This window comes from Rhodnius prolixus, unplaced genomic scaffold, assembly GCF_049639745.1.
Source record: "Rhodnius prolixus isolate KJV_2025 unplaced genomic scaffold, Rpr scaffold_5, whole genome shotgun sequence".
NCBI classification, from domain to species: domain Eukaryota; kingdom Metazoa; phylum Arthropoda; class Insecta; order Hemiptera; family Reduviidae; genus Rhodnius; species Rhodnius prolixus.
Window position 1 is genome coordinate 42,786,196 of NW_027411624.1, and position 11,560 is coordinate 42,797,755.

The window sequence follows — 11,560 nt, forward strand, 5'->3', positions numbered from 1 at the left end:
TTCGGATCCTCTCACCCTGTATAATACAAATTAAAAATCACAGGAGTGCTTTCCTGTGAAACGTTTTAAAAATCCACTGGAGTTGTAAGTTTGCAAATAAGCTTGTCATACCGTGTATCCATTTACATCGTGTGGATACATGTCTTTCAGGGTTGGGACAAACCTTGAGTCAGATCTTTAGATCTGAGACGTGCAAAAAAAATAAGATTTTCTTAAAACTGGACCTTGATAGACTGAAGACAGTTTTCTTCTTTTTTTTTAAGCCCAACATTTTTCTTGTGTGAGGCACACTGTGTTGATAGTAATTGGATTTAGAAATTTTAATCTGAGGATACTTACCGACTTATGAATAGAGAGGATATATAACCCGATAATTCACAAGATATTTCCAAACGTGGTTTTCCAAATATATCTTGGGAACCTATAAATAATTTGATAGCGGATTTATCGTGTAGCAAGAGAAAGAAAAATTGATTCTTGTAATTTTACTTCCATTAAAAAAACAAAAAACATCTTCAGAGTAGATTCTGTTTCATTAGTTATGCCACAGATTACAGTCAATCTGCCCAATTCTCCTCCTTAGATTCTTTCAAATTCTATGCTTATAAAAAATAATATAGTTGAATAAAACTTTATAAAATTATACAAAAAAAAATTAAAAATAAACACGAACTTTAGTTTTATTTAATATATCTAAATATTTTTTTAGAAAATAATATAAAGTCTGACATTCATTCAACGTAAATCATAAACTATATACATAATTATTATTTAGATATATTATTACTCTTCTTTTAATTAAATTAAAATGGCATTTTAGCCACCAAAAAAGCACAAAATGTAACAAGAAATTTGAGACAAAAGTTTTATAGAGTATAGACTTTATAAGATGTATCAAATAATAATTTTAAAATACAATTTTTTTTATAACTAAAACAAAGTAATAAAATATTAAGTACCACTTTTTATTGGAAGTAAAAAATGTTCTACAAACGATTTTTCTTATCTTCGAGAGAATCGATACTTTCTTAAAAAAACACTTATTGCACATCTAGGAAAAAATACTTTCGGTGGTAAAAATTTGCGAACAAAAATTGAAATTTTAGGTGGAAAAATTATTTTCTTTCAACTTAGCCAATTTACTTCTATATAGTTTCCAAATTTTTTGAAGTCATGTAGGAAATTTTTTTATCATTTATCTTTCTATTCATCTCCGTTTGATTTTTAATCGATTTCGAACTTTCTCCCTTTTCCACAGATATTTTTATCAGGCATGTACGAAATAAGAGGCGGTCACCCCCAACTTGAGCTTTTTAAATTATATTTTGGCTTAAAAATAAAAAAAAAATCCAGTGAAAAGTACCTTTACTTCGCACCAAGGTCATTAAAGAATAAAATTAATTTTATGAATCTAGTTCTACCCAATAAAGGCAGATTTACTTTTCTTTTCTTTTTTTTTCACGCAGAATCATGCGTGTTGATAATAAGAAAAGCTTCTTCATTCACACCAAAAAGAAAGCGTCATTTGTAGGATGAAAATTTTATTCCCCTTTATATTTATAAATTGTACAATTTAAAGTTTTCTTTTAACTTATTTTAAATAATATTGCATGAACAAAATATGACAATCATTAATAAGGTAGTTCTGAGTTTTTCATTAATTTTCTCGGTATTTATTTCCTATCAAAATATCACTTTACCTCAATATTAGTGATAGGGATCTCGAAGGAGTTTATTGGTCTTGGAACACGTAGGTTTATCTTAGATTCCCGAACGAATAGTTCATCATCACATTTACGGGATTTAAAAACTGAAAATGGGAATATTTCCTTATGAATTTCTATATTTTATTCTCTATCAATAGTTTTGCATTTTTTTTGGTGATAAACTGGCTATTGGATAGAAAAACTTGTTTACTTATTTCCTTTAGTTCATCATATTTTTACATTATTCTTAACTGTTGAATGTTACGGTGGTTTTAGGTTAGCCACCTTAAGCTAGAAAATCACAATTCCAAATTTTCTCTTTTCTTTACATAGCAGTAAAGATTCATGTAAAAATAAATTGGTACAAAAGGTTTTCATACTGTTACAAAAAACCTGTTCCAAGAAAAGCTAGTAAGTTTTGTAAAAATGTAAATCATGGTTAACTGATATCGTATGCCATGACAAAGCAACCAAAACTATTTGGGCAGTATCCCGTTATATTTTAAATTTTTACGTTACAATTTTTCTGTCTCTCTCTTTCTTATTCAGAATAATAAGACAATACCATCATTCAGGATTGAAGATTCCACAAATTTTTGGTTGAAAATTTAAGAAAAGCACTTTCTAGAACACATTTGTTTGAATTAAATAGTTGAATTTCAACATTTTTGGTAATATTTCGAGTTAGTTGAAAATCTTAAATATGTCGCAATAAGGTAACGTTGAACGTGTATCGTGCATCACAATTAGCACCTTCTGCGGAAGTTATTAACTACTCAAAAACTCTATCCTGTATGAAACAAAACAATTTTAAGGAAAATCAAAAAACGACCGATTTGAAAAAGACTGGAATGCCAAGTAAGATAGTATAGAAACCTCAGTTACCTGTGGATTATGTCCACTATAGTTGGATTACCTTGACTTAATTTCTTCAAGTTTTACAAAATCCAGAATTGGAACGTTTAATTTGCGGCTCACTAAATAGTAGCAAATCTTGCCAATTAATTTTTATTTGACAGCCAAATTCTATGAACATTTTCTGAAAAATATAGCCATCTAATGCCACAACAAAACAAAAAGAAAGATGTAAATTAATTAAATTTAAAAGAAATAATTTTTTTTTTTTTATCAAAAATATAAAAACAAATTTAATAAAGCTTTCCATTTAAAAAATATAGTTTAAAAAATAAAATTAAAAAAAAAACATCTTAAAAGGAATTTCCACCGCGTGGAAAATGAGGATACTGGAAGGCATTATTAGATGTACTAGAGGGCGTGGAAAACTGTGGTCTTATCATCGGCCCTTGATGTATAATCGGTGGCAGCTGACAACGATAATAGAACTCCGATGGTGGAGGCTGTTGAAATACTGGTGGATTGTGTTGAACGGGTGGTGGTGGACAACCTATGGGAAATCTTTGATCACGTATTACCGCGGCGGGTGGGCGATTATGATGCCATACTGGCGGTGGATGGTGTGGATTATACTGTGGCGGTGTATAAGTCAGAAAGGTAGTAGTCTTCTGTGGAAATGTTATTGCCGGCCTGACTGGTGGAGGAGGTACAGAATTTGGCGAAGGTGGTATTAACATTGGTGCTCTCATATGGAAAGTTCCGCTGGTGTTTGAAGAGGATGTCGGCTGTGGTGAAGGCGAGGAAAGTGGACGATCAATTCTGTTATGCCAGCCAATATCTCGATTCCGTTTGAATGGAGTATTCTAATAAAAATCACAAAAAGAACAAAAAAAAACTAGATTAATCAACAGTCCAGTATTTAACAATGTATTGTTATTGAAACTAATATATTAACGTAATCTTACCACTTTACTATAATATTTATTTCTCATAACGTTATTTCTATTCATGCGTTCCTCAAATGAAAGATATTTCTTCCTGGCTGGAGAGCCGTCATCAATTTCTTCCTGTTTTACAATCACCGGCTTTTTCTGAAATGGAAATATGCAAAAGACTTTCACTAATTGCAATTATTAGAGTCGCAAAAGACCAATTACTAAATTGGCTGCCGGGACCTAGAGGTAACAAAGTTTGCCTGGAGGGAATTATTAAGAAATTGGGATTGACATTATCTACACAATGTTTTTTTTTTTTCAGCCAGAATTTGGTAAGAACTATATAAGACCTTACATACTCTCTTTACAGCGTATGAGGGTATCGTGAACCACTCCGTATTCTTTTCTAAGTGGATATAAATGTGTGTGTGTGTGTGTAGTGTACTCAAAAAATGTTAAAGAAAATCGTTGATTGTTTCATTTTTCCCCGATTATCCCAAATGTGGGAAATTAAATTAAAGTACATGTTAAGTATGCTTTCTTTTGGACTTGAACGGTAATATGAAACTATCAGCAGTAGATTTGCTGATAATCTGGGCAATGATCGATCGGCTATCTTTAGTTTCTTTGAACAAAAAATTTATAACTAAGGATTGAAGATTGGCGAGGAATCGGTCAAATAAAAAACGAGTTGTTTTTTATTTGGACCGATTCCTCGCCAATCTTCAATCCTTAGTTTAATAATTTACGGTCACGAAGCCTATATATTAAAATTTATACGAAAGACCGAAAATTATTGCATTATATAAGTACTTCTTGGAATTATTTTTATTTCATTTTTTGTCTTGCTTTTTTAATTAAATGATTTTATGTCGGTTCATTTAATTTCAGTTATTTGTTTTACAGAATTTTTTATCGATGGTCTGCAACTATTAATAATCGATATTTAATCAATTTATCACCATCATAATTTGATACTTTTTCAATAAAAAATTATTATTACAACCTAAACTGTGATTACAAAGAAAGAATACTAATTAAGTTTCACCCTTACTAATCTTGAACCAATTTTCTTAATCAATATTAATTGCTTAATTAATTTATACAATGTTATACAGAAAACTAGTCTAATAGGTCTACAATGAAAAATTAAAAATTGGCAGTTACTCTCAACAAAAACTTGCGTCATTCATTAATTATGAATAGAGGCAATTCGTGAGACAGTTGGGCCCCAGGCTTAGGGCATCTTCTGAAAACAGAAATATATAAAAACCTTCAAAATGGCATTTTACAAACAACTTTTTTCTGCTTTTTACCTGTTTTCGTCTATTGTTCCGTTCTTCTTCATCGTCTGAATAGTCTATACACTCAACTGGGGGCTCACAGTCATTTACCCAGGACGCATCACTTCCTTTTTGCCTGGTACAGAAAAAATAAATAAATCAATCAAGATAAAATATTGTAGGCCGCTGAGGAAGTGGCCATGAGTCCTAAATCTAGTGCCCTAAACATTACGCTAATCCCTTATCTTGTACATTACTAATGTATTATTTTTAATATTATTGTTTTATTGATTACTGTTACATTACAGCGTTTAAGTAACGCCAACCTTTCCTGTTCTGAGCAGAATTATTTTTTAAACTAAAAAATAAATAACTTACTTCATTAATTGTTGCGCGAACACATAATCAATATGTTTAGTGTCAGGTGCTGCGTATAATACCACATCGATTTCCAATCCCTTTTCATGAATTTCATCATTAGTATTAAAGCGTACTGAATAAAATGGCCTTTTAACAGGGCCAAACACATCGAAGATTCGACCAATTGGTTCGCCATTATGCCTGAAAAAGATGCTATCTAAATTCAGAGCAGGTTTATCTGGCAATGACTGTATTACCACTGAAAAGAACAAGAAAATCATTAATACAATTGAAAATTCTCGTGGAAATGAATTATTTTTACCTAATTTTTTTTTTTAGCATTAACCTAGAAATAAACCTAATTTTTTAACTCATTTTCTCATAAATCTTGATAGAAAAGCTATTAAATTAATTTTTCATATATCTGTCACAAGAGAGAAAAGCTTCCGTAAAGTAAAACTGACAAATGGTCTCAAACATCACTTAGTAGCCATGTCCAACATACTCGTATATTAATGTTGTATAATTTACAATATAAATCTTTTATAATGTTCTTTTTACACTTTATAAGAAATAAACTTACACAACGTGTCCACAATACTGTACACTTTGCCGAATGGGATGCATTCCTCTTCTTTAACAGAGATATGCAGATCTTCGATAGGTGGCAGATCTTTAATGTTTAATTCACCCAATACTTTAATCTGTTTTGGGATAAATGTTGGTTTTTTGGCAATGATTGATTCTAAATCAGAATCACTTTCTCTAAAACAGTAATATTTTGTTATTATTTTTTAGCACTGAAAAAATAAATTGTTATGGACTTACATATTTATAAAATGAGTTGGGAATGTAATTATATTAATAAAAACAAATCGAAAGAAAAGGAGAGCCTGAGAAATGTGCTAATAGGGGTAGAAGCGAAAAAGAAGAAATGGTAATAATAGAAAAAACTAAGATGGTAGGACTAAAGCCTAAAGAATTAGCCGAAATATAGAAGTGCGTGCCTCAGAAAGGAAAGGATTTTGTTTGGAGATGGAAATCTCGCTCGGTTTTTCAAGGATGGCAGGTGAAAAGATAGGGAGTCAAGGTTAATAGAGTTAATCGGAGATGAAAAAATACATACTGTTTTTCTACATCTTAAACAAATTAGGCTTTAAAACCTTAATAACCTGTTTAAGAAGTAAGATTAATTACTTCTCACACTTTAAATACCAAAGTATGGCTGCCTAAGTACGTGGAATGGCAAACAATAGCTCGTACAGAATATGACATCAATGATTAAACAAGCATCAAGCATAGGTGAGATAAAAAGTCGCAACGAGAACAGATGATTAAAGATCTTCACTCTTATTATATAATATACATATAATATATATGCATAAGCACACACACATACACATATATATAATTTTACACCGTTACTCACAAAAATGCTTTACGAGCGTATGTGTGTGGAAAGGAATGTGCAATGGAAGGGAAAGATTTCCATGATTAGCAAAAGTCCGAACTTGGTTTTAAACATTAAGTATTAACACGACCGTAGAAAATTAACAGGTTCAGGGAAGTCAACAAGTCTTCGAAGGACCTGTCGGGTTCAAATCCAAACCCTAGTACAAATGAACATTTGCAACAAAATTTCTTTTAAAAAAATAAAATCAATGACAAGTGAATTTATTGGCGAATTCGCGAGACTACATCTAATGAGGAGAATCTTACACTGAGAAAGATAGCTTGTATAAACCATGTATATTTAAATTTTAAAAAATAATTTGCATAAATGTTATAACTTACTCAGTATCGTCTGAACATATGTGTTCAGAATTAGAGGAAAAGCATTCAGAACGATGTTCGCTGAAACCATCAACTAAAGATCTATTATCCGAGCCAGAGTCACTGCTATAATCATAAATTGAAGATATTAGCGCTAGTGAATCACTTCTTTTCTGTACATTCACTTCAGGTTTTGGTATTAGCTTCAGTGAACTACTAGCTTCCATATCGTCACCTAAACTGGAGGATTCATCGCCAGACTGAGATTCACTTGTGGCTATATTTGGTGTTCTTATAGCTTTCATTGTTTCTGTATCTCTGTTGTTAGAAGAAATAGGGGTGATTTCATTATCACACTTATCAGATACTTCATGGATTGTCGAATTTGGGCAGCTGACATAATTGTCACTTATATCTTCAATATCACATTGTTTTTCTTTTAGTATGCTGCACTCGGTTGCTGTTTCTCTACTATTGCTATGCACTTCCTTTAAAGCACTGCTTTCAGTGATCTTAATTTCACTGTTTGTTGTAGAAGTATCATTGCTTTCGCTACTGGCTTCAAGTTGTTCATCTTCTTGTGCAATATTTTGTAGACTAGGAAACCCAGCTTGACCTTTTTTAATGGAAATACATTTATTTTCGTTTTCTTCACCGGTTTCTTCCATTTTTTTGTTTCTTCTAATTTATTACAATAGATTTATTTCAAAACATAAGCAAATTAGAATAATCTAAATCCTCAATAAAAAGTAGTATTTGAAACAGATTGATAATTTAACCCGAATTATATCACACAAAACCACTTTACCATCAAAAAAACTGTAATGACAAAGCCTTCTTTGATGAATAAAGCAAATATTTTAAGAAATAACGTCCCAAGTTAATTTAGAAAACAACTTTACCTCATTAAAACAACTCTTTTTAACATTCAACTCTAACAAATATTAAAAATAAACACTAAAAACAAATCCTTCTTACTGTAAAACTGTACTACTTTAGTAAAATCAAAACAGTTCCCCTCTTCCATCAACCCACGTGTTTATTAAAGAAGCATCAGTTTTAAATAATTGTAAAAATCAAGTTTTAAATAAATTTCGAAGAACTTAATATAAATCTTTTTTTTTATTAAAATAAAAAATAGGCATTCCTTATGTATTTACTACAGGACTGCAACAATCTAAATGGTTGTGGGTAGGTGTGGTTTAGTTCACCCTTAGGGAAGGTCCATAGTTGTTTATGTTTGTTTATGGTTAGGAATCTTCGTTAGATTTTTTTTTTTTTCAATAATTTTTAGCTATGATTTTATCTAATTTTATTTTTATTTTAATACATTTTTTGTCTGTTTTTATTCAAGGTTAGTAATCCAAAGAAATACTTATTATAAGTGAATACTGATCGGTCTTGTTCTATTTATTTTATTTTTTTAGGAAATGCGATTAGATGTTATCAGTGTTCGTCAGGAACTGATCCAAAAGGTGTAGATAACTGTGGAGCTTATTCTAATTTTCAAAAAGATAGAAATATTCCAGTTGATTGTGCAAGCGAGGAAGCAGTAACACCTGGGACATTCTGCATGAAAGAAACTCACCAAGGGCCTAAAGGATTTATTTGTAAATACTATTGAAAAATAATAATTTAACTTCTATATTCTTAATTATTTAAGCACATTCTTCATCCAAATTTAACCCTGTTATCTTATAATGCAATTATTGTTGGGGATTTACTAAATCAGGAACATTTGCTACGGTAGATATGAACTCTGTTAATATTTTCAGAAAGTTTACTAAGCAAACCACAATGTGAAGAAACCCATATTTGGTCAAGCATTAGGCCTTATTCTGGGATCTAAAGTACGTTTGATAAAGACAGGCGAGTTCTGCTTCACAGATATATTTGCAACTTCCAATGTTACAGAGCCCATGGTTTTTTTTCAACCAAATTTTTTCGCGTACTGTTCCTTCACAGTTCTTTGAATAATAGATTTTTTTTTTATCAAATGTTTAATTTCTGACCGTCTTCTCTTGTATGTAGTTACAGACAGATCTACAAAGCGATTAGGTTCTCAAAAAGTAAAAAAAACTAGGCATTAGACGAGACTTTATCCAAAATTATTATTCGGTTTATGAAACAAATGAGAACTTAAGAATGTTAGTTATTGTAGTAAAATAAGTGAATCTTTCATGTAAAATTCTTTTTAAACTGCAGATTTAGCTATTTGCTTCCATTTTGAATTTAGTAGGACTTGACGTTGTTTAATGTGATTTAGGTATTAAGAAGATTTAACCATCGTGTTTTCTATTCAGAACGTGTTTTGTTGTTAATTGTTACATTGCTCATATAGGCCTCAACTTTTTTTTTTTTAGTTGCCTGCTGAATAAAAAGAGAATATTCAAATATTTCCTGGGACTAATCATAAAAAATTCATTTTCCTAGGGGATGGTAGATGGAGACAAGTTATTAGAAGATGTGCTTCCGTAGCTGAGACTGGTGTTACCGGAGTTTGTAATTGGGGAGTTAGAGAAAATGGTGATTACTGGGAACAATGTTATTGTTCAGAAGATGGATGTAACAGTGGACCAAGTATAAGAGCGAACTGGACCATTTTTATCATCATTTCATTTATATTTTATTATATTATAAAGTGATTGAGATTATCGAGAAGATCACCATTGTTTCAATAAGTAATACAGATACATACTTGTATAGTATTTGAGGAGCAGCTGTTAATGTAAGCAAACATCTTATTCAACATTTCGGCAAATTTATTGCCTTGTTCCAAGGAATTATACAAATGTAATAACAACCTATTTAAATATGCAATGTATAAATAATATATATAAATGTATAAACACACAATATATAAATGCATTTTATTATCAGTACAAAATGATACATATATTTTATGATTTTATTATACTAATTTGTTTTTTATTTTTATTCAGTAGTTTTGTGCAATCATAAACGTACTTATGCCGTCCAGAATATAGCTTTAACAAATATTTGTGAAAACTAATATTAATAAGTACATATTTCTTATGTATCTATTAAAAAAAAAAAAACAAATCTAAAGGTTTTTTGAAGGCAATTTATAAAAGAATTTAGCATGGCACAAATCGCCCCAATTTTATTTTGTACTTTGTTAGCAAGAGACCCAAGAAACTTTTAAGCAAATAGTTGTAAATAAAAATCTTTTATATTTTGTCATAATTTTCATTTAATGAATTTCCTTCTTTTTTTAAATTACCTATTTTATAATGGAATATTTTAATGGGTTCGCTAACCAACCAAACTAATGTGGTTACAAAATAGTGGTAGTTGCTTTTTGAATAGAGTAACAGCGATTTTACCAGAACTAAAAAAAAGGTTATCTATTGTGTGGGTGGTATCGGAGGTAAGAGCCTAGTTTGAAAACCATCCTTGATGACCTAGATATACTATTCATAGAAGTTATAAATAATCGTTAAAATAATTTTTTTTCGACTAATTATTGTGCAGAATTCTCGTCAACCCTTCAAACACCTTTAACTAGCAGTTTTGCTGCGAAGAAAAGAGCGAAAAATTTTTGGAGTACCTGGAAAGTAGAATAAAGCTGTGTGACTTTCATAGATCTATTGTTCTCTCTATCTGTAAGTATAGTGGTGCAAATTGGTAAGAGCTCACAAATTAAACAACTGAAAAGTCTCTCGGAATTTTGAAGAGCCACTAAGTTCTAGGAACGGTACGTCCTCCTTCATATGATAACTTCATAGTCATTGAATGAATGGGCAACGCTTTTAAGTTAATAAGTTTACTTGCGTGATCGCCTTTGCTGAACAGCATCCGCAGATCCACACCACACCTAACAGGCCCTCTTTCTTCAGGTGACCTCTGCAACGACAGTGGCTCGTCAAGACAGTCGAATTTTATTTTTTACCCAAACCAACTCAACTCAGATCTCTTCCAGTTTTAGTTTAAAAGAATGATCTTATTTGCAATTTCTTGATTATAATAACACTTACCTCTTTGCCAAAAGTGCTTTTAATCGATTTTTTTTTTTTTGACGTGAATACGTCTTTAAATTTGAATCATATGGTGGCAATCCAAAAAACCTAATGATAACAAAATCGGGGGATACAGTTTGGCATTATAGTTTCGAATCTATCCTCTACATCCAAAATTAAATTAGACCACTGGATAGCCAAAGGATCAAAGAATTCATTACGATAAGCGAGGACTGTGACACATCGCGCGCGGTGGAGGGGGAAGCGCCGCCATTTTGAGATCATTTTGCTGCGATTCGAGATTTGCAATTAGCATAACTTTTGACTCGGACGAAGCTACGATGTTCGTTTAAGTTTTAATCGTCAGCTGTCGTTACAATCTATCGATTGTATATAAAACATTAGTGTAAAATAGTGACAGTGAATAAAATAAAGGTGTTAGAATAAAAAAATATATAATGTCGGCCTATACGCGTCGAAAAGCCAAAATGAAATACAGAGATCATATACGATTGGAAAGGGCTACTCAAGAACAATCGAATGATAATAATAAAACACCATATGACCGAGTCAAGCTGTGCCGGGAACGTAAAAGAATGAATGCGGCCGAGCGGATCAACGACGGTGTCAGTAAATCTGTGCAGCTGGGGCGGTTGTATTATGCAAAT

The 11,560-nt window shown here is 31.2% G+C and overlaps 2 protein-coding genes across 3 annotated transcripts; one reads left to right on the plus strand and one right to left on the minus strand.

The window, feature by feature from the left end:
* Positions 1-944: 944 nt before the first annotated feature.
* Positions 945-7,966, minus strand: LOC141458918 (uncharacterized). 2 transcript variants are annotated; one of them, XR_012461276.1, is made up of 7 exons: positions 6,934-7,966; positions 5,723-5,904; positions 5,158-5,398; positions 4,813-4,915; positions 3,527-3,652; positions 2,592-3,424; positions 945-2,496 (listed from the first exon to the last, which is right to left on the minus strand). XR_012461276.1 is itself a non-coding variant. In XM_074137501.1 (6 exons), exons 1-6 carry the CDS (start codon positions 7,578-7,580, stop codon positions 2,915-2,917), a joined length of 1,809 nt encoding a protein of 602 aa, XP_073993602.1. In that variant the 5' UTR covers positions 7,581-7,966; the 3' UTR covers positions 945-2,914. The 2 variants fall into 2 exon arrangements, 1 of the variants encoding a protein (XP_073993602.1); XM_074137501.1 differs by having other exon boundaries at positions 945-3,424.
* Positions 7,967-8,105: 139 nt separating this feature from the next.
* On the plus strand, positions 8,106-10,119 carry LOC141458925 (UPAR/Ly6 domain-containing protein crok). Its single transcript, XM_074137513.1, has 3 exons — positions 8,106-8,266; positions 8,340-8,522; positions 9,346-10,119. The coding sequence occupies exons 1-3, from the start codon at positions 8,209-8,211 to the stop codon at positions 9,555-9,557; spliced, it is 453 nt and encodes a 150-aa protein (XP_073993614.1). The 5' UTR covers positions 8,106-8,208; the 3' UTR covers positions 9,558-10,119.
* Positions 10,120-11,560: the final 1,441 nt, after the last annotated feature.

Bases quoted from the DNA above. Each gene is read 5' to 3' on its own strand.
- LOC141458925 (XM_074137513.1), top strand. From the start codon at position 8,209: ATGATTTTATCTAATTTTATTTTTATTTTAATACATTTTTTGTCTGTT. The intron at 8,267-8,339 runs GTTAGTAATCCA...TTATTTTTTTAG, and splicing joins TTTGTCTGTTTTTATTCAAG to GAAATGCGATTAGATGTTAT. The intron at 8,523-9,345 runs GTAAATACTATT...TCATTTTCCTAG, and splicing joins AGGGCCTAAAGGATTTATTT to GGGATGGTAGATGGAGACAA.
- LOC141458918 (XM_074137501.1), bottom strand. From the start codon at position 7,580: ATGGAAGAAACCGGTGAAGAAAACGAAAATAAATGTATTTCCATTAAA. The intron at 5,905-6,933 runs GTAAGTTATAAC...TTACTGTTTTAG, and splicing joins ATATGTTCAGACGATACTGA to AGAAAGTGATTCTGATTTAG. The intron at 5,399-5,722 runs GTAAGTTTATTT...TGTTCTTTTCAG, and splicing joins CAGTATTGTGGACACGTTGT to TGGTAATACAGTCATTGCCA.